General features: G+C 33.9%; 2 protein-coding genes across 3 annotated transcripts; one reads left to right on the top strand and one right to left on the bottom strand.

Annotated features, from left to right (window-relative positions):
* Positions 1-283: 283 nt before the first annotated feature.
* LOC139489017 (forkhead box protein K2-like) lies at positions 284-14,271 on the bottom strand. Of its 2 annotated transcripts, none has more exons than XM_071275055.1 (8): positions 13,835-14,271; positions 12,030-12,239; positions 10,896-11,259; positions 9,232-9,425; positions 7,912-8,123; positions 5,913-6,140; positions 5,228-5,532; positions 284-4,391 (listed from the first exon to the last, which is right to left on the bottom strand). In XM_071275055.1, the coding sequence occupies exons 1-8, from the start codon at positions 14,194-14,196 to the stop codon at positions 4,254-4,256; spliced, it is 2,013 nt and encodes a 670-aa protein (XP_071131156.1). In that variant the 5' UTR covers positions 14,197-14,271; the 3' UTR covers positions 284-4,253. The 2 variants fall into 2 exon arrangements, with proteins under 2 accessions (XP_071131156.1, XP_071131157.1); XM_071275056.1 differs by having other exon boundaries at positions 5,913-6,113; positions 13,835-14,266.
* Positions 14,272-19,012: 4,741 nt separating this feature from the next.
* Positions 19,013-21,115, top strand: LOC139490180 (uncharacterized). The gene is made up of 2 exons (XM_071277028.1): positions 19,013-19,557; positions 20,807-21,115. The coding sequence occupies exons 1-2, from the start codon at positions 19,111-19,113 to the stop codon at positions 21,101-21,103; spliced, it is 744 nt and encodes a 247-aa protein (XP_071133129.1). The 5' UTR covers positions 19,013-19,110; the 3' UTR covers positions 21,104-21,115.
* Positions 21,116-24,027: the final 2,912 nt, after the last annotated feature.

The raw sequence follows: 24,027 nt of genomic DNA, 5'->3' as shown, positions 1-24,027 counted from the left end.
ATTTTTTAGGTTGATGCACAAACAAAGGAAGATAATTCCTATTTTAATACTTCCTGAAAGGCTAGTGTAATTTTAAAAAAAAAACTATTTTCTACACGCAGATCTATTTCATGTATGAATTGCTTGAAATTCATTTATAAAATGTGGATGGAATGTCCATCTCAATATCTTTGTTCTCTAAAAAGTAGTAGCCTGGTTTGAAAAAATAGCTTTTGATATAAGTATGAATGCAATCATTAACCCCAAAATGTACTATTGATGGCACAATAACAAAACAATAAAGTGTCAGTAAAACAATATTTTTATTGATCAGAGTGGTACAACCCACTGATGGGACATACCATTTTTACTATCCAGTTATTAAATACCAATGATACAAAATATAATTGTTCACCAGTGGTGTTGAACAACAAAATGGTTGTTCACCAGTGGCGTTGAACAACAAAATGGTTGTTCACCATTAATGAAAACAACAATATAGATGTTCACCAGTGAAGAGAACAACAATATGATTGTTCACCAGTGGCGTAGAACAACAATATAGTTTTTTCACCAGTGGCGTAGAACAACAATATAGTTTTTTCACCAGAGGTGTTGAACAACAATATGGTTGATCACCATTAATGAAAACAACAATAAAATTGTTCACTAATGATGTGGAACAACAAAATAGTTGTTCACCAGTGGTGTTGAACAACCATATAATTGTTCACCAGTGAAGAGAACAACAATGCTACATTTCTATTTACAATGTCCACAAAAATGTTAATGAAGACAATACAAAATAATAAATTACAATGAACATTTTCAATCCATAATCATCAGTATTTATTGTTAGCTTGAAAAATTATGGGTAAAAATCATAACATATGCTTTTGTAATGTTTGAAGACAAATAATTTGATCAAACATTTTATGAAATTGGTTGAAATCTGAATTTATGTATGATGTACAATAAATTGAAATTAATGATTTTTTTTTCTAAATTTGATTTTTATTAAATCTAAAATGAACTTTCATTTCTTTATATCTTATTCTTGAGTAACAATGATATTTGGAGGTTAAACAACTGTCATAAGTATGAAGAATCATTTCTTAATCAAGGGAAAATCTAAGCAGGTTATGGAGTTTGCAGTAAAATTCAGGGCATCAAGTTAAACTATTGTTTGAAATTGGAAAGAAATAACTGAGAATTAGCAGTTCAAACTGTAGATTATTAATTCATATTATAATTTATGTATCAATTTGTAATAAAGTATTAGTCATCATAACTTGCCAATAAAACATGGCTATCTTTAAATAATTCAAATAAATCTAATAAATATGTATTAAACAACAAAAAGCTGGGCATTTCACTTATTCCACAAGGGAAGGTTGAATTTTACTAAAAGAAATTCACCATAATTCGACTGACTAAATTTCTTCCGTCACAATGAGGCTGCCATAAATATTCAGTCAAAAAGAGGCTGTTTTAAACCTGCAATCACAATGAGGCTTGAATTGTTCCATAAAAACATACAGTGTATCCAAGAAAGGCAATTTGAATCTCCACAGTGGGTAGGTTAAAATACAACAAAAATGTAAATGATATACCAAATTTGTTTAAACGGGTTATAACTCAGTTTGAAAGTGCCTTCCTTGGGTACAATGTATAGTTAGTGTAACAGCTCTTATCATTAACCTTAATTACCCAGAATGCAAATGATTTTGATAAATAAACGGACTGAGCTTTAATGTTTTATCACAACAAAGTTAGATACTATATTTGCATTTTTCAACAAAGAAAAACAATTAATTTTTACATACAAGCAATTAAACAATCATGAGAATCTATCAAAACGTAGATCCATAATTGCAATTTAACACAGTAAATTATCAGCACTATTATTAATTCATAAAATCACATCTCCAACAACAAATTCTCTAAAGTTCAACACAAATCATCCTTGTATTTTCTTGTACAAAGTTTTCTTTTTATACCAGTTCATTAATATGATAATCCTAACATATAAAGGATTGTATTCTTTTGAATGATCTTGGATTATGTCCACTCAAATACCTTATTATTTTGCAACTTATCATGTTACAAAAATATCCATATATATCTTTACTTTACATGTAAGCTTTTGCTACATTGCGTCACCAAGGACTGCAGTTTATTTTTAGATGCAATATGTCCTTTTGATACTCATTTCAGTAAAATGATAAAATTTGTTATTGTTTGTCTATATCAAATATGCAGACAAAACATCCAGAGTTATGTATCTTTCTTGAACTCTTTTAACTTGCATATTCTCACATCTACAGATCATGTCCAAAAAATATTTTCTATTTTTTTCGTTCCTATCTTTTATGCAAATTATGGTCATATATTCAATTTTTGTTAATACATTCACTTTATTTTTTTTTTAAATTAAAGCATTGTTCTTTAAACTAAACTCCCTACCTCCCTTCAAAACATTAAAAGATGCTCCCTAACGTTTTCATAGATAAACAATATCATTAGAAAATTCTTACAATGTGTAAAGAACAACAAAAAATATTTGTGCAGACAATAAATTAATTTCTATCATTTTTTTCTACTTCATTCAAATTTTATCATCAGTAGATAAACATGTATGTTATGTAAAATATGAGCAAAATGCTGCCTTCTTAATAAACTTGTTCCATTTACCGGGTTATGTTTTTAAGAGTGAGTAATTTTTTAAGTTTTTTAATAAAACAAAATAACTTTCTCATTTTATTAAATACGAGGTCCACCATCGGAAAAACTTTCTTTTCCAACATGGTATGTGAAAGAAACATGATGTTTGCATTATTTTATTCCCTTACATGTAGAAAATCAACATGAAATCATATATCGAAGAAGTAGACCTAAGGGACATAACTCCCTAAAAATCATTTGCAAGATAAGCAAATATTAAGTTAAATTTCTAACAAGAAAACTATCAATGAATAGTGTCAAAAAGGATATAATGAAAATTTCAGGACTTTATTCTATTAACATGATATATATCTCAGACTATGGGCTTTTTTCATTATCCTTTTATATTTCTGAAAAGAGGACTTTTTTTACAAAATAAAAAAACTTCCAATAAAGTTTGTGAAAATTTTGCTGTCAAATTTTTTGTTGGCCAATTTTCACACCTTTTATTTGTGTGATTAAAACATGTTAACAGTAATGCAATTTGAAGACCAGTTATTTATATTCCAAAACCCTATCTAATTATTTAAATATTGCCCCTGTGACACCCAGAAAACATGTGCTTTAAGGGCAGATTTTTTTTTTAAATAACTACAAAATGTTAATGTTTAAAAACTTAAATTTGTACATGGCAATAATTACTACTTTACAGGATTAAAAATAAAGATGTTTAGAGAGTCTCTTGCTCTATAACAAATTACATTTACACATCAGCTCTAAGCAATTTCCCTTTTTCAACCCATGCCCTCTGAACTTCATAATCCAACTGGGGGTGGGTTGAAAAAGAAAAAAACTTCTTTAGTTGAAGTGTATATATATTACTTCATTAAGTCATGTCATAAATTCAGAAATTGACTATAAAATAATACAGAAAAAAGTTACTCTGCTTTCCAGGGATAAGTTCTTGTTCTCAGCAATGTTACAAGATATATTGAAAAGCAAAAGACAAAGACAAAGAAAAATATCTATTTTTTTGCTTTATCTACAATTTTTTGTAAAAAGATTTATACTTCAGTTTGACTACAAAGACTATAATTTTTTACAAAGCAAATACAACATACAATAAAAATAATAATAATGCACTGCAAGAAATAAGAAGTTAAGAATAGCTTATTGTTAAGACATCAAAGCTGAGAACTATTGCAAATCCCAAGAAAGGGGAATAACTCATAATCCATTGTATTTTTTGGGGGTCCATTCGGAAGTGGATAAATGACTTATTCAATCAAGACTGTAACAACCTCCCTCAAAACCATTAAAACACAATTTACAGTGAATTTCTGTATAAAAAATACTGACAACATAAACTTATGAGAAGTATTGCTATGTATTAATACAAAGTGGAAATATATATCCACACACAGTCAATTTCAATCGTCTTTAACAATCAGGTCGTGAATAACAAACAATCAAGTCATCATCTCTAAATAACCAATCAAAAACAGCCTTTCATGTGTTTTATCACCCACCCGAGCTAAAAAGTGTAAAAATATCTCTCCAATAACAACTAACAGACAAAAGAGTAAAAATTTCTGTAAAAATATATTGTTTTATTCTGCCTTTGGCTCTTCTTTTCCAACTTGTTCCTCTAGTTTGATCTGTTTGTTTTCAATAGCACTATCACCGTCTCCTGCCGGACGTTTTGACGTAACAGGAAGTGTCAACGGAACACCACCTACAGTTGTCACCTGTAATGGGAAATAATATTTTATTTTAAAATATTTACGAGAAAAAAGTATTTATACACAATAAAGTTCCGCGAACTTTTAAATTAATGCAATGAAAATATAACATTGATTCTTTGATTATTATAAACCAAACATAAAGATTTATGGCTTTATATTTTCAGTAGGCATTTGGTTGTTACAAACTTTTTTATGGTATGAACTAGTTTAAAGCATGTGCAACAATTAAATCTATCATATTAAAAATATAAATTTACTTAATTATTTATTAACCCTTTTGGAAATAGGGATGTATTGATAATTTTTTGTCAAGTTACTTTTTTTCAAATGAATTCTTTCCCTCTTTTCAAAATATTGCACACAATACATTTTTTTTTTAAATTTCTGATAAATTGACACAGACACCTAAGTTAACTACAACATTTATCAGTCAACATTTTTTGTCTATTACATCAGTATCCCAAGGACAAGCCTGAAGGTATACAGAACAAAGTGAAACAATCAGGTATATGATGTCATATCTATGCATTGTCTATTGCTTGTTAGGTCATCCTGAATTTTCTACTATAGAAATGTCTGTACTATGTCAGGAATTTGAAAGTTGTTATCCATTTGTTTGATGTGTTTGAGCTTTTAATTTTGCCATTTGATTACAAACTTTCCGTTTTGAAATTTCCTCAGAGTTCGATGTTTCTGGTTTTTTTTTTAACTTTTTGTTAGTGTTGTCATATGATAAATACACAAATAAATAAAATTACAAAAAATAACATTATCAAAATTTGTGACAATAAAATCATTCCAATTTAGATGTTAGCACTCGTTTTAAGTACCAGACTTACCAAAAACTGAGTCTGTGATTGTTGCCCATCAGAGTGCCGCGAAGCTGCCCCTGCGGCATTAACATACTGTAAGCCTCCTTGCTGAGATAACAAGGTCAAGCCCTGTGACCCTGCCAATGTACTACTAATAGACTGTTGCAGGATAGCCGTCGGTTGACTCGACTGACTCGAGTTGGTCGGCAACACAGTAAATGGCTGGCCAGTTGCTGACATTCCGCCTTGTTGGGCTAAACTTGTTATTAAATTTCTTACTAATGTAACAGGCTTAACAGTCTGACCACCAACTGTAACTCCTTGAAACTTATCTGAAAAGTAATAAGAATTTATATTCCATATTTTTAACAAACTGATATATATATGTTAGCCATGGTAGCATAACTTCTGAATTAACACCCAGGATCATACGCAATGACAATAACAATAAACAATAGACTTTTAATAAACTGACAGGATGGCCGTCGGTTGACTCTAAACAAATTCAAATCGTGTTCAAATTAAATATCAAATAGTCTCACAAAAGTCTGAGTTCATATTTGATTGGAATTGAGTGGGTTGCATATGGTATGCCAGTGAAAATTAAAAAAATTCAAGCAAGCTTGTTTGTTGACAAAAGTCATACTTGACTTATAAATACAAACTAGAACCTTTTGTTCTGAAAAGACAAACTGACTTAGTGAATACTTACCAAATGATAGAGCTGACAAACTGTTTTCTTTTTTAATTTCTGTATGGGCCCCATTAGTTAAAGATGAATTAGAAACTGTGTGGGATGGTCCATTCAACACCATCTGGGCAGCATTTGTTACCATAATTTTGGGCTTAGTGATGACTGTGGGAAGTTGATGAAGAGCCGATACTGTCGACACCGATGGCTGCATTGATGTAACTGAAATAGGGGACATAACTCTTGATGCTGAAAGATACAACAAGTTGCTCAATCAATAAATAGTTCATTTTAAAATTACTGATCCTAGTTCAGTTTTAGAAAATTTTGTCTTGCAAGCAAGTGACTGTTATGGAAGACTTTATCAATCAAGTGGAATAAAAATGATAACAAAAAATTCAATGAAAAAAAAAATAGGTGATTTTGCAATGAAAATTCATTGAAATAAAAAACTGCTTATATTTATCACACAATACTAATTGTGAAATGGAAAATAGTTGATAATAAGAAAATGGACAGTTTATAGATTCAAATCCTTCTGTAAAAACCTTATTTATCAGATGGAAATTTTTCTTGAAACAAATGAAAATGAAGTTCAAAGGCAAGCAAAAATTTGATATTAAAATGAATCCAAGTTTGGATGATTTCTTGAAATAGATCATACAGTCGATTCCACTTAATTGCATACCGCTTAATAGCATAATTCGGTTAATTGCATAGTTTTCTCCTGCACAAAACCATTTCCCATTCATCTAATGTTAAATTGTCCGTTTATATGCATAGCTCTACAAGTGGCCTTTCGGTTTATTGCATAGAAAATTATTGCCGTCTAGATATGCTTAGTTAAAACTAACGAGATTTTTGACCGGAAACGGTCATTTGGTAAGTATATTTTTCTTGAATGCATCCTTATTTTCTTTATTATTTCATATTTACTTTTGTGTTATTGAAATAAAGTTTTAAAACAGTTTCTTTCCTATTTATATTATGGAATTTGATTTAAAAATAAACCTTGATGTCTACACAGGTAAAGTTTCCCATGTTCTATTTTAAGCCTCGAGGTCATAAAAATGTCAAACAGATAATTGTTGTAAAAACACTGACCATTCTACTTCAAAGGGTGTTAATAATTGATTGGATTTAAACAATTGTCCATAGATTACATTTGGGGTTAATTTTTAAAACATAAACTCCTGCTAATTATCGATCATAACCAATGTGAACTCTATTGGGCTTGGGGTGATCTGTATTAATGTTAATATTATAGGGCATTTACATATGGTTAAAGAATTTTATACATCAATCATTTGTTTTTAATATTTTATGAAAAGAGCATTTACTTTTAATTATTATATTTTCTCACTTTCAACACTTGTGTCCAGCAATTAACCCGTACAGGGCCCCACCATTACTGCTTTGCATATACGAAACTAACAAGTTGTTACTTCAGTGCCTAACTGCATATCAACAGCAATTCATTACACATCTATTGTTAAAATTGTTATTAACTGTGAAGTATTGTTTAAAAGTTTATTTTAATCAAAGCCTAACAATGTACATATGGGTCATAGAAACAAATCTATTTTTAGAACAGTTTATTTTCGTATCCCAGGTAAAGGAAAGTCTGAATGCAAATGTAAAACTAAATGTGTTTATAATCTTTATTTAAAGAAACAAAATAAAATAACTCATATGACACTAGAGTAGACATAAAATTTTTATTAGAATAAATCAACATTCAGTATATTGTATGTGGATTTATACAGACGTTCATCTTTCTTCAGGGATTTCTTTTTTTACTGATCTGTTCTATCGATGTTATTTGACTCTGTCATTTGGCATTTCGGATATAAGCATACTCCGCTTTATTGCATAATTTTGGCTGACAAATAGGCTATGCAAATAACCGGAATCTACTGTAGTACTGAAAAACTTATCAATTAAAGCTTTGTTAAAGAATTACAGGTAGCAGATTAATCAGGTAAATGAAGATAGACAGTTAGTGGGCGTGACTATTTACCTGCAGGAGATCCAGGCGCTGACTGACTTATTCTACAAAACTCTGCAATAGAACTTGCAGGTATAATCTGTGGATGTTGATGATGGATGTAGTTTTGGGTTGGGGCTGGAGGCATGCTTTCCTCAGAATGTTCCGGGATAGGACTTCCTTCCCGTGACATACTGTCAGGTGTAAATGAACCTCCCATCTGACTAGGAGATGTAGGTGCAGATCTGAAAATATATTAAATTACATTTGATTTTATCAAAGACTGTGCATTCATTTTTTGTGAGTACCAACTTAAATTGATTGAAGATTATTATTTATGTACCAGGATCTTTGTTTTTGTGGTTTAGCAATAGTTTGTACACAAGTTTATAGACAATATTTACATCATTGAACATTTAAATTAATTTTTTTCCCTAAAGCAACAAAAGTTATACCACAAATATCCATACAATCAGTCTGAACTTTTAAGGAATTTAGTCACTCTTAGTGTTATTGTTGAGAAACACACATTTTAACATGACATTGTGTGGCTGTTTTAGGAGAAACACACATTTTAACATGATATTGTGTGGCTGTTTTAGGAGAAACACACATTTTAACATGACATTGTGTGGCTGTTTTAGGAAAAACACACATTTTAACATGACATTGTGTGGCTGTTTTAGGAGAAACACACATTTTAACATGACATTGTGTGGCTGTTTTAGAAAAAACACACATTTTAACATGACATTGTGTGGCTGTTTTTGGAGAAACACACATTTTAACATGACATTGTGTGGCTGTTTTAGAGAACTTCTATTGTAACTTTGTTCTGCTTGCAGTTGTTACTCTGTACTTGTATGTTGCTAGTGTAATAAAAATATTCATGGTTCCACTTTTGTTTCAGTTACAGTACTATGGTGCTGTGACCATATGTTTCTCAGTAGATATATTACATTTTCTGTGTTTCTAAACAGATATATTATTTTGACTGTTCCCTTAATATTTTGGCGAGCCTAAAATAAATTCCACTTTCCAACACTGTCAAAATTCTACATACACAGCTAACTGAAGTAATTACATTATAATATTCAGAAATGGATTTGAATATGTGGTGTTGTCCTCTTTTTCTTTACAAATAATCTTTTTGCTGATTTTGTTCCTGTTCAATTTTTTCAACTTACCTAATTTTCACCACTTTCCAACACTATTCAAAATTCTACATACACAGCTAACTGAAGTAATTACATTATAATATTCAGAAATGGATTTGAATATGTATCGTTGTCCTCTTTGTCTTTACAAAAAGTCCTTTTGCTAATTTTGTTTCTGTTCAATTTTTCAACTTACCTAGTGGAAAGGCCCCCAAATGGTGCTCTAAAACACGGCACACCTCTCTGGCGACGTCTTCTGAATGCTTGTGCTGTTAATTTGGCCTCTGAGGCAGGATCTATTCTCCAGAATGATCCTTTACCAGGTTCATCTTGTGATCGAGGTACTTTGACAAAATAACGATTCAATGATAAATTATGTCGTATTGAATTCTGAAAGTAAAGGAAATAGATTTTTTATTTGATGTTTTTTTATAACTTAAAGGAAGAAGCTTGACATATTCATGTTCACATCAAACCAAACAGGAAGTGTAAATATTTATAAATATACCGGTACAACATTTTTTCTTTCTAAATCTTCTTCCTATTTATAGCACACCACCTAAAACTATTTTTTTTACATTTTGAGCTTTAAATTTAAAGTATTTACACATGTTTAACAAGAATGTGTCCCCAGTACACGGATGCCCCACTCGCACTATCATTTTCTATGTTCAGTGGACCGTGAAATTGGGGTCAGAACTCTAATTTGACATTAAAATTAGAAAGATCATATAATAAGGAACATATATACTAAGTTTCAAGTTGATTGGACTTCAACTTCATCAAAAACTACCTCGACCAAAAACTTTAACCTGAAGCGGGATGAACGAACGAACGGACGGACGAACGAACGAACCCACAGACCAGAAAACATAATGCCCCTCTACTATCGTAGGTGGGGCATAAAAATATAGACTTTGAATATATATAGAACAAAGGAAAGGCTTATTTAACGTTTAGAACTGTGACAGCCTTTTTCACTGAACTACAGTAGTACACATTTTTGTTTAAGGGGTCTGCTGAAGCCAGCCTCTTTGAACAGGATTTTCTCGCTGTGTTGAAGACCCTTTGGTGGCTGTTTTCTGCTCTTTGGTGTACATGTGGTTGTTGTCTGTTTGACACAATTATCATTTCCTTCCTCAATTTTGTTAAAAAGGTAAAAAAAATATATGTTGCCATTACATTTGTAGTTGAATCTGTGTTCCTTTGACAGTAAAACTATAGATAGAGTTACAAGAGTTACTTGATTTTGTGCACCCTTTAAAATAATTTAGTGAATTTATAAAGTACACCTGTGAATATTTTCAAGGTATTGGCATATGTTGGTTTTTTATACAAAAACAATGCAACTTAATATTCAAATTCAGACATTTTTTTGTAATCCCTTGACCTGATATTTTCCTTTTCAATGCAGGTCCAACCCTGTGGAGTTAACATATTGTATTTTTTTTAAAACTTACCTCAGCTGGAAAACTAATTATCATAAATGTTTTTGAACCTATACACTGCATTACCCAAGAAATATGTAAAAAATACTGCCAAACATATAGTAATAAATCCCTAGATTTCAACATAGTGTGGATTCATGAATATTCATTGGATACTAATTTATGCCGATTTTGTGGGTACAGAGGAACCACTAATTTAATGTTAAACAAAATACAGATTTTCTAAAGGAGTTTATGCAGAATTTGCCAAAACACAAATTTAAATATCCATGAATATGCAAGCTTTCATCAATCCACAAAAATAAATGAATCCACAATACTGTTATCCAATAGATTTGCCACCTTTGCTATGGCAAATCCAGTGTGTCAGACAGTGTGCTAATTAGGGTGACTCAAATTTGCTAATACCTACCTGCCAACCTTTGTCAGCTGTTCTGTAATAAGGATAATTTTTTGTTATGTAAGCATAGATGCCACTCAGTGTCAATTGTTTATCAGGCGCTGATGATATAGCTTGAACTATTAACTGTGCGTAAGAATAAGGAGGCTTTGAATCATCTTTGGGACTTCCCCCAGCTCCGTTAGATGTTTCACTATTTTGTAACATAGGGGTATTGTCTTTTTCCTCGTGTTTAATGCTATTATTGTTAGTAAGACTGTTAGCACTACTGTTTGAAGTTACAGCAGCATTCAGGGCAGCTATCTGTGCCTCAGATATGAAGTTAGGACGGTATGATGTGCCTCCTCTTGGAGATGTTGGACAAGAATTTGCTGCACTGAAAAACAAAAAACAGAACAGTTTTATCAGAAATACATTGCTTTATATAGAGATGGACATTAATTCTTTAAAACAACTTGCCTTTTGGCAGTGATTCTGATACCTTACTTGTCAGAAAGAGAAAATCACTTGTCCAAATTGTTTACTTGCCTCGGAAATTTTTAACTGCCATGTATCGACATTAAATAATGTAGTGTTTTATCTTAAGCAATAAGCATGCCCTTTTTACAGACGCCATGCCCTTTTCTAACAGAAAATTTGACACAATGTGCCCTTTGGCCTTATCTGCATTGATATCGGTTTGCTGAATTTAATTTTTTTTTGCTGATAGAAAGGCAACAAGCATTGATTGGTTTAACTTGGTTGCACGTTATTTCATGAAGACCCAAACATGAAGCTATGGTTAAAATCATAGCATAATATATATTTGTGTTATTTTCATTGTTTAATGTTTGTTGACTAATTGCCATGACTGATTTGTTTAATTAATTCTTTAGTTTTTCAATTATGAATTAATAAAAACCATCTGATATCTTCCAGGATTCATTTATTCTCATATTAATTTTCTTTCATGGGGGGGGGGGGGGGGCATTTTTTTTTGGGATACATGTGTACTTGTCATCTTTGTCTTTGAATAATTAGTGTAGTACAAACAACTGCTTGATGTTTAAAATGGCTGAAAAATATCATGAATTTGTAACTGTCTTATGTTTCATTTGTATTTTTACATTATTGGTTGCTTATCTTTGTGTTAATTACTGAACAAACCTGATGGTCCCTGTTGGAGATGGACAAGGACTTTCAAACCGTGGCGGCTGAACAGGTTCTGGGATGTTGATCTTTAATGGAGGTAATGGTGCCTTCTTCTTTGGTGGGGTTTCCAGCTGTGGAGGGGGTGGGGCTGTTGTTGGGGGATTGTCTTCTACTAAAGACTGGAACACAATCTTAATATTTGTACTAGGAAATCTTAGGACACATCTACAAATATAAAACAGAAAAGCGTAATAAATAAGTAAATGGTACAGTATGATAGTGTATTTGTTTACTGCGCTAAAGGCACCATAATTCAGGAAATTTTTAGCTTTGAATTGTAAGTACTGACAAAACAAAATTCCATTTTATCCAGGGGTCACTCTAGGCATCATCAATATTTGCTGATTGGAACTGCTGTTTTGTAGTTTATGTCGCAATACATTTCATGAGTTAAAATTTAATTTGTATATAGGCAGAAATTTATTCGTTCATTGTTTAATCATACGTTTTTTGATTGAGTTAAGTCTGCCAATTGATATTTTATCGTATGTTTTTCTTTGTTGTGATGTTATGCTATTGTTTCAGAAAAAGGGAGAAGGTTTGGATCCATTAAAACGTTTAATCCCGCTGCAAATGTTTGCACCTGTCCTAAGTCAGGAATCTGATGTACAGTAGTTGTCGTTTGTTTATGTAATATATACGTGTTTCTCGTTTCTCGTTTTGTTTATATAGATTAGACCGTTGGTTTTCCCGTTTGAATGGTTTTACACTAGTAATTTTGGGGCCCTTTATAGCTTGTTGTTCGGTGTGAGCCAAGGCTCCGTGTTGAAGGCCGTACTTTAACCTATAATGGTTTACTTTTTAAATTGTTATTTGTATGGAGAGTTGTCTCATTGGCACTCACACCACATCTTCCTATACATGTATCTAGAAATATTTATTTTGTATACATGTTTATAAATCATGTAAATGATGTTCCGTACTATGAATCTAGTAATTATTAACAATTGATTTCTTTCTTGCAATGCAGATGAGAAAATATTGTCACTTCATAAAACAGAAATAATGAAATAGAACTATAAATAAGTGGTATTTAACAATAAAATATGTCTGTTTAGATACTTTTTTTCTTTGAAATATTTTCCAAAATCCAAATTAAATAAATTGTGAGCTTATCTTATTATAAATATAATCTATTTCCATGTATATACTCATGTATTTAATGAATATGAATGTTTTTAGTACGACTGAAATTTGTTGAAGAATGCATTCATTAAAAATTTCTTGAATTTATTGAAATGAAAGCTGTACTTAAAATACATCTTTAGTATACCAATGTTTACTTCACATAAGAAAGGACATGTCCTCACACCTATGGCAATAAGTCATGCTTGATAGCTTTCAAGATTTGTTTACAAACAAAACACCCTTTTTCGCCAAATTTAAAACAAAAACAGATTTGAACAAAACATTCAAATTTTAGAAATGATGTTTCTATTAAATAGTATGAGAGTCAAAATGTCCCTTTTTATTCTTCATTTCAAATGCAAAAGATAAAACGATTAGGTTCAGGTTAAAACGTAAACAAACATGCAGCCATTTTGTTTACATAGCGGCCATTATTTGACGAGCACATGGTTACCCTTTATTTACAAAATAAAGACTTAAGACGTGTTTTGATATTTTAAATTTGTGAATTTTGATAGCTTGGAAGCCGATTCGTCGATAGAAAACGGTGTCGTCGTGTATTTTCAAGTAATTGATTGTAAACAATGCCGACAAGTTCGAGGGGCCAACTTATGGGGGAAATGCGTGCTTACGTCCTTGGAAGCTGTAAAGGCGGTGCGCCTTTTCTCTGAAAGATGCCGTCAATGAATATGCCATTCTTCCCACCACATTTCATGAAGAAGTTAGGTTGATCGTAGAAAATTTCAAGATGAACACGAGATATAAAACTAGAATGTCCCATGTTTACGTCGACATCACCCTTGCTACTATTTCTCCCTATTGTGATCCGATTTTTTCGCATAGAATATTCGAAGTCTCTTCCTTCTAATCTGGCAATAGACTGGTTCTGTGGATCCGGCTGCCATTGTATGCCTTTAGGACTTGCTGGTGCAGACTTCATTAGAGATAACAATGCCCATGCATCGTTATCTGACGATTGTGGGACAGCAGACATCACGAGGCGATAGCACACAAAAATGGCAGCAAATCAAGGGAAAACAACATACCCTATTCCAAGTGTTTACATCACAATATCCCGACATGCTTTGCGGTTTACCCTAAACTTTAAAACGCGGTAAATTTAAAATTATTGTTGTTGTTTTAAAACGCAATCTCATTAAAATCCGATGTTCTGATGGGTAGCGTATCAGAACATCGGATTTTAATGAGATTGTTTAAAACGCAAAAATAATTATTCTAATGATTTTTTGCAAGTAATACATACGAAAATCAATCAATCATAATTGTTTTTTTTTTCATTTGGCTGCTCTATGCTAAATCAGCAATCATTTAATTACTCTTATTTTTTTCTGAAGTGGATGTTTAAAGACCCTTCTCTGATTTGAAACCATTATTCCGGTCTATTCATATTCAAGACACCATTCTTTTCTTTATCTTTATTTAATGAATGGCTATTATCTATTTTGAATTTATTGAACCATAAAACTAGCTTTTGACTCTTCACATTGTACATAATCCGCGAAGCGGCATATGATTATGTAAAATGTGGAGAATCAAAAATTAGTTTTATGGTCCCCTCCACAGGGGCGGATCCAGCCATTTTAAAAAGGGGGGTTCCAACTATATGTCCCCATTCAAATGCATTGATCGGCCGAAAAAAGGGGGATTCCAACCCCCGGATCTCCCTCTGGATCCGCCACTGGTACACTAAATTACAGAACAAAACTGAGCAATGATTCTGCAAAAACTGCGTTGCACCATGCGGAATTTGTTCGGGCAACATACATAACTGTGACCCAAGAATCGAATGTGACCGATCATGTAAAACATGGATTCATAACTCCTGTGCAATAGTGTCAAATGATGAATATAAAAACATACAAGCAACAAATTGTACATGGATTTGTCCATTATGTGATGAAACAAACTTATCAACATCGGATTCAAGTACTTCATCGGGCATAGAAATCAACAATATCTTTGATACACTCAAAACCAACAAAGACAAACATAGGTAGTACTTCAGATAAAAACAGACACATGTATACCAGTAAGATCAGAATGGTTTCCATCAACATAAACAGTTTAAGAAGAAAAAAAACTACAGGCATATTTACAAACTGAGATCCCCGACATAGTAGCACTACAAGAGACCAAAATCAACAATAGCATTGCAACCAATGAATTGATTCCAGACACATTGGGCTGTGATATATACCGCAACGACAGAACAGACAATGGGGGAGGCACAATGTTACTCGTCAAAACACACCTTGACGGCGGACAAAGCTAAATAATGATACCAGGGCAAGCATTAATAGACATACTAAATGAAGCTAGTGCTGAACAACTCATCCTATTTACAACCAGGGAAAGTAATACACTAGACCTTTTAATTACAACATTACCAGGGCAGTTCCCAGATATCCACTCACCTGATCGGTTGTGAAACCACGACATTGTCATGGGTACTCTGCGATGCATAATGCCAACAAAAATAAGACAAAAAAGGACCTCCTGCCAATACTCGAATGGAAACTATAATCAGATGAGAGATGACTCAAGGGACTTCACCAGAGACAGCAGTGGCGGATCCAGAACTTTTCCTAAGGGGGGGGGGCCCGCTGACTGACCTAAGAGGGGGCCCGCTCCAGTCATGCTTCAATGATTCCCTATACAATCAACCAAATTTTTCCCACGAAAGGGGGGGGGGCGGGGGGGGCAGGGGCCCCCAGACCCCCCCTGGATCCGCCTATGGACAGATACTTCAATGGCCATCAAAACAACAGGAATGTGGAAGAAAACTGGAACATGATAAAAAAATTCATTCTAGGAACCAACAAAACAAACGTACCAACTAAAATATTAAAAGGAAAACAGTCAATACCATGAATTAACAATCAAGACCATGATAACACGAAAGAACAGAACACATGTCAACTATAAAAGAAACAACAGCATGAGAATAAATAGAAAATGGCAAGAATAAGGACGCAAATTTACAAAGAAATTGAATCAGCCCACAACAACTATATGTTAACAACTTAATAGGCGATATAAAAGAAGACTCTTAACCCTTTTGGAAATATATCAACAACCAGAAAGCAGACAAACAGGGAATACCACCACTTAAAACTAAAGATAATAAGACCGCCGAAACAGACCATAAAAAAACTGAGGCATTGAGTACCCAGTTTAAAAGCGTTTATACTGAAACAGAATATGAATCTATCCCATACCAAACTCCTCCTGTAGATAAAATGAGAAACATCATAGTGACACCCAAAGGAGTAGAGAAGATACTAAAAAATGTTAATGCATCAAAAGCGATGGGCCTTGGTGGTATACACCAAAGAGTACGTAAAGAATTGGCACCTAACATATCAGAGGTTATGGCTCACTTTTTCCAACAATCCATCAACCTAGGAACCTTCCCAGATGAATGAAAAAGTGCAAACATATGCCCACTATTCATAAAGAACGAAAGAACCATCCCAAGTAATCACAGACCAGTTGCCCTAACATGTATCACTTGCAAATTACTAGAACATGTCATTAATTTTGCTCAAACCTAATGCAGAACTTTGAAAAACACAACATCCTAAATAGCCGACAACATGCATTTAGAAGAAGACACAGCTGTGAAACCCAACTTATTAACGTTATACATGACTGGGCAACTGCCATTGACAACAGGAAACAAACGGATATATTTATTTTGGATTTTGAAAAAGCATTTTACACCGTACCGCATGAGCTTTTAAAAAGTAAACTTCACAAATATGGCGTGCCCAAAAACATCCTGAATTGGATTGACGCCTTTCTATCTACTAGATCTCAGTGTATGGTAGTGAATGGGGTTAAATCCGAAACATCATCAGTATTATCAGGAGTACCTTAAGGAACGGTTCTCGGTCCAATCCTCTTTCTGGTCCATATCAACGACATAGCAGAAAACGTAACATCCGAAATTAGGCTGTTTGCAGACGACTGTATATGCTATAGAGAAATTAAAAATGAAGAAGACTGTGCAGAATTACAGAAAGATATACATGTAGATACCCTTGGTAACTGGGCGACTAATTGGGATATTAGTTTCAACCAGTCAAATGCATCATGATGACTTTGAGTCGCAAGAAGAAAATAACATCATTTAAATACACATTAAAAAATGCGGAACTCCAATTTTCAACATCCATAAAATATCTAGTATTAAACATCACCAATGATCTACACTGGGGAAAGCACATAGAGGCGATATGCAATAAATCTTATAGGACATTAGGTTTACTAAAAAGAAATATATCCGCATGTCCACTTGAAGTTAAACTCCAGGCCTATTAAGGACTCATACGACCTGTCCTAGAATACGCAAGCACTGCCTGGGACCCACATCAACTATATCTCCAAGACCAACTTGAAAATGTACAGAAAAGAGCGGCTAGGATTATAACATCAAACTACAACTACGACCAAGGAAGTAAGACAGCAATTTTAGGTCAACCACAATTACCATCACTTAAAGACCGCCGAACACAAAACAGACTGATCCTTTTCTGTAAAAGTATACACGGCCAAGCAAAATTACCATCGGACCAACTGAAAAAAACCCATCCCGGACAACCAAGAATATGCACAGCCAACATTTCCTCAGACTTCAAACGAAAACAGAAACTTTGAAATACAGTTTCATTCCAAATACCATAAAAGACTGGAACCTACTAGTGTCACGGAATAGAAGTTCCTTCATAATATAACTTCCAAAAGGAAAAAATATTCTGGAATAACAGAATAAATGGTATAGAATATTTGTTTCAATAGGAATAGGTATTATGACATTGTTTATAACAAAGTTTCCAGTGGAACTTCTGTTAGGCGGAACAAATATACGTTGACACTACCACCAGATTTCTTCATCAAACTTCAGACAGCAGAAGAACCAGCCAAAACCTTAAGTGAAATTGTAAGGGGGCCCAACTTAAGTAAATTACTTGACGCACGCGCGGTGTATTAACATCCTTGGATGTATCACCGTAAACCTATCAAGATCAAGATCAAGATTACAGTAGTAACTACTTAAACCATTCGTCCATCAATTTCAGTGAATGATATATTAAAATGGGTACATCTTTTAGAAGCAAAATTGTCGGACCCCTACAAAAGTTCAAAATATCGAAGTAACCACAGTTGACTTGTACATGTCAGTATGACATTTATAGATTCTTAATTCTCTTCTCGTCAGTTCTGCTTTTTACAAACTTGTTATCACCAGACCACAACGGCCATGGGGATCAACAGATTGAAAGAATTTGAAAAAGAATGGCCAATGTATAGTTACCAATCATTTGTTTTAAGAAGGTACACGACATGCATTGTAAAACAACAACTCCGATTCAAACAAAAAGTGCTCAAGCTCAAATTGAGTACACCATCAACATACTTGGGTTTTTTTTCATGAATTGGCATCATAATTGTTGCGTTTGATGTACGTATTTTCAGATTTATATTGGGACCACTACACACCTTCGTCTCGACTTGTTTTTTTCCTTCATATTAGACAGACTTCACACTTGAAATGTGCTTTAAATAGCTAGCTATAAAACCAGGTGTAATCTACTATACTGAGACAAAAAAGTTTAGTAACACTTTTTTTTTTCATTTTTTTTTTTTTTCGTTTCAACAATTTTTTTTTAAATATCATTGATATAATCTTCAGTTTTACCTGTAATTTTAAACAATCGTGCTTTTTTCCAGTTGATTGATTTCGCGCCATTTAAGCTTTGCACGTGAAATCGATGTTGTATCTTTTTTACCTGTACCTTTAAAACGAAATTTAAAATTTATTTTTCAATGACGTTCAGAAACACAACAATTTTCAGAAAAACACACGTAAGTTTAAAAAAATTGCATGGGGCGTCGACCAGGCCTCCCCGAAAATGACCGCCACAGAGCTATTGGGATGGTTGATGCCGGAATGAGTGTTGCCGACGTAGCAGCTGAATTTCACGTGCATAGGGCAACATTTTGGCGACTAATAAACAGATTTCGACAAACTGGAACTTCAAAGGATAGACCGCGATCTGGTAGACCCAAAAAACTAACACCAAGGGAGGAGCGCTACGTTAGGTTAACGTCAACGCGTGACAAGTTTATTCCCGCCACACGAGTTGTCCATAGACTCAGCGCAGCTACTGGAGTATGTGTTTCGGCTCAGACTGTTAGAAATCGCCTTCACAGACTAGGGATACATGCACGAAGACCACATCAAGGAATGAAGCTAACACCTAACCATCAACACCAAAGGCTAGTCTGGACAAACCGCCATTTACGCTGGCTTAACAGGGACTGGATAACAGTGATGTTTAGGCAGCAACCATTTGAATTTCTCGGGGGGCTATGGTTTTTTTGGAAAAAAAAGTTTGTTTCCAGTTTTTGGAGAAAAAAATAATTTGTTTTTGATTCTGAGAAAAAAAAATTGTTTGTTTCACCCTCAGTTGCCACTATATGTAATGCTAAAATTGAAAGAAAAAAATTGTTTTCGACTTGTCGCGAAAAAAATAGATTGTTTTTCGCCGCAGGCGAAAAAAAAAGTTTGCACAGAAAAAAAAACATAGCCCCCCCCCCCCCCCCCCCAGAAAATCAAATGGTTGCTGCCTTACAGATGAATCCCGGTTTACATTTAAGGTAGCAATAAACAGTTAGGAAAAAATTCTAAAATTTGCCCTCATGAATTTTACCCTCCCCTTTTCTTTGCTTTCTTGCAATATCAAGCTTACTGTTTGTGTCATATATGGGCATATGTATGTAATCAGAATCTTCCATAGATTTTATATCCAGTATATAAAATGGTAAAATATAATTTCTTTTTGGTGTATCCATGGCAACAATCTGCATTTATTTGTTATAAAATATTGCAAAAAGGGGGGGAAAGATGTCACATATTTCCCCAAAATTTGGCTAAAAGTAGAATTTCAATCGCTTGAAGTAATACCTTTTCTGAAACTGTGTACATATATCATTCAGCAAATCCAATGAAAATCATATGTCTTTCATCTCATTTTTTTGTAAAATTGCGTCAAAAACTTCGTGTAGAAAAAGTGTGTTTGTAAACAGTACATTAATTTCTGGACCGATGGCCGGTCTAGCTATGAAAATACGGATTGTCAAACAGAAAACAGCCCATAAAACAGGTAAAAAATAGTCTTGATGCACTTATAAACCACCTTTGAAGGCTAAATTAGCACTCATCTGTCTAAAAATGAATTTTATTACACAATAACTTTCCTATTTGAAAAATCCACAGGGGCCAAAATGCGAAACTAAACTCCTAACTGTGTATTGCTACCGAAGTTCGCCGATGGTCGCATACGGGTATGGCGTCGTAACAATGAACGATACCATGCAAGCACTGTGATGCAGAAGGATCGGTTCGGTGGTGGCAGTTTGATGGTTTGGGGAGGAATTCATTATGGTGGTAAAACAAATTTAGTGATCGTTCGTGGGACATTGAATGCCAGGAGATATTGTGATAACATCTTGACACCTGTTGTTCTCCCCTTCTTTGCCCAGCGTAATCATAATGGATTCCATTTTCAACATGACAATGCAAGACCACATACTGCTCGCCTGACGATGAATCTGTTCCAAACGAACAACAAGTTAACGTTCTTGATTGGCCAAGTCGATCCCCAGACCTCAATCCAATCGAACATGTTTGGGATCTGTTGAACCGACGCATTCGCGAAAATCACGGTGATTTCCAAAATTTACAAGAACTTGAAAATGCACTGATTAGAGAATGGAATGCGATTCCACAACGACAAATTCGAAAGATACTCAATGGAATGCGAAAACGCTGCCAATCCGTCATCGATGCACGTGGAGCATGGACCAGATATTGACTTTTGATAACTTTTTACACGCTTTGCAGGGGCGGATGCAGAAATTTTCGAAAGGGGGGGTGCTAACCCAGGGCAAAGGGGGTGCAGGGGGGGGTGCAAAACATATGTCCCGATACAAATGCATTGATCGGCAAAAATAAAGGGGGGTGCGCACCCCCGGAACCCCCCCCCCCCCCCTGGATCCGCCACTGCTTTGAACCTTCTGCGCTCCACCCCGAGAAATTCTTAGTGAATTTGAGTGAAAAACATTCATAGTGCTTCTGGAGTCCGGGTCCGTTCGCGCCCATTCACGTTCGCACCCACTCATGTTCGCCCCCTTTCACTTTCGCACTCTACATGTTCGCACCCAAAGTCCGTTCGCACCCTACATGTTCACGCCCAATTTAAACTTTGTAATCAAGTAGTATTCTTATAAGTATTATTGTTTTCATTGTCTCAAAATAAAGTGATACAGCATTTTTTTGTGTTGAATAAATCTTAATCATGTTTTGGATAGTGTAATTTGTTAAAAAAAATAATATTCCTTTCTAAATAAAGTGGAATTCTGTCAACGTTTTATTTTTATTATGTTTTGGTTAGTGTATTACTATAACTTTGTTTCATTGACTTGTTTCAAAATGAAGTGAGATTCTGACTACATTTTGTTTTAGTCTTGAATAAATTTTATCATGTTTTGGTTATAATAGTGTATTGCTATATTTTATTGTTTCATTGTTTCAGATCAAAGGGACCAAGCTGTTAAAAACAATTATCTTTTGTGTTTTTCATTTATAATCTTCAATCTTTTACTCATACCAAGCTATAAATACATTCAGTATTTTCACGAAAGCAATTAAAAACATCAATGATGATTTTCCAATTATTCAACTGGAATTTGAATTAAAATTGGGCGCGAACGTGTAGAGTGCGAACGGACCTTGGGTGCGAACGTGTAGGGTGCGAAAGTATATTGGGCGCGAACGGACCTGATACCGTGCTTCTGACTTCATAAAATTTTATTTTATTTTCATTAAAATCATATTTTGTTAAGTTTTTGTTATCAAATAAAATTTCATAATTTTGTTGCTAAACTTTTTTGGCTCAGTATATTTGCTTCACAAGAAAATGCCAGTACCAAGTCAGGAATATGAAAATTGTTCCATATATCGTTTGATGTGTTTGCGCTTTTGATTTTGACATTGGATAAGGCACTTTCTGTTTAGAATTTTCCTCTGTGTTTATTATTTATGTGATTTAACTTTTTACCACTCCAGAGCACCCGATTTCTTCCCACGCTTTGGTTGCTTTAGTGTTACTATATATTTAGATTTCTGATAAGTGTTTTGAAGTTATGCTGGTTTGTTCTTGCCATGATGTTGTCGGTATTTCTTCAATTGATAGTCTAGATTGGACTATTGGATATAAAAAAGAAGATGTGGTATTATTGTCAATGAGACAACTCTCCACAACAGACCAAATGACACAGAAATTAACAACTACTAGTATAGGTCACAATACGGCCTTCAACAATGAGCAAATCTCATACCGCTATAAAAGGCCACGAAATGACAAATGTAAAACAAGATAAATGAGAAAACGAACTGTCTAAGTTATGTACACACAAGAATGTGTCCCCAGTACACAGATGCCCCATCCGCACTATCATTTTCTATGTTCAATGGACAGGAATGGGAGGAAATCTCTAATTTAGTATTAAAATTAGAAAGATCGTATCATAGGGAACATGTGTACTAAGTTTCAAGTTGATTAAACATCAACTTCATCAAAAACTACCTCGACCAAAAACTTTAACATGAAGCGGGACAGACGGACGGACAGACGAACGAACGAACGGACACACGCACAGACCAGAGAACATAATGCCCATAAATGGGGCATTAAATGAACGAAAAACAAACATGTGACACATCAATAAATGACAACCACTAAACTGCAGGCTCCCAACTTGGGACACGTCACAGGCATTTGCATGTAGAATGTGGCGAGGTCAAACATATTAGCAGGATCCCAACCCTCCTACTAACCTTAGACAGTGGTGTAACAGTACAACATAAGAACGAATTATAATAATTGCTTCGCTGAGCGCAGCTGGATACGACAGCAGATGTCCAACCCTGATAAGTTTGGCGAAAATGGACACAATATTCACGCTTGATACAGGTTTGAATTTGGATTGGAATTAAATATTTGACACATAATAGGTTTCTGCCACAGCATAACTGTAGTAAAAAACTTACAAATGGGTTATATGATTTGAATTTATATTCAATTTTTTGCTTTTGTGCAATACACTATGCTGTTGCGAATTGATCCCCACCTGTTGTGAACATTATTTCTAAACAACGTTGTACAGTTTCCCGGATTTTGCAAGCTGATGACGTTGATGAGTACTTTTGTTTTGGAGACGTTAGACACGGGGTGTGGTGAAGTAAGGACACGAAAAGAAAGGATTTTATAGTATGCTGTATTGAAGTGGTTTATAGAATATAGAGCTCCAGTGATTTAATACATCGGTCTGGCTTGTTATTATTCGTATATATTCAAATGAGCAATCCTTGGACATACTCTTAACTTTTCCGTCAGAAGAACTGTTCCATAGCATAGCATATATTTACGGACTTTATTCAGATTACTATTAAGTATTCAGGAACTGTGACATTTTATACCGATTTGTGATCATAATTTTATATGTGTTAATTAAATCATCATTTTCTACAACTTTCTCCGTTATCTCAAATATTTGTAGCTGAACATTATAATTCTATTTTTGATATTTGTTTATGAAAAGAATCCACCGCTCGGACATTCCTCTTTTCATAACACTGGTGGCAGCGAACTTACCTACGTTTTGTGACAAGTAAATTGTGTTTTTAAATAAGATAAGAATAACGTTGGATTGAAGTATTTGAATACTGTATAGAAAG

Source organism: Mytilus edulis, chromosome 9 (genome assembly GCF_963676685.1).
Source record: "Mytilus edulis chromosome 9, xbMytEdul2.2, whole genome shotgun sequence".
Taxonomy (NCBI): domain Eukaryota; kingdom Metazoa; phylum Mollusca; class Bivalvia; order Mytilida; family Mytilidae; genus Mytilus; species Mytilus edulis.
The sequence above is the reverse complement of the archived record's forward strand: the minus strand, read 5'-3'. Positions and strand labels throughout refer to the sequence as shown.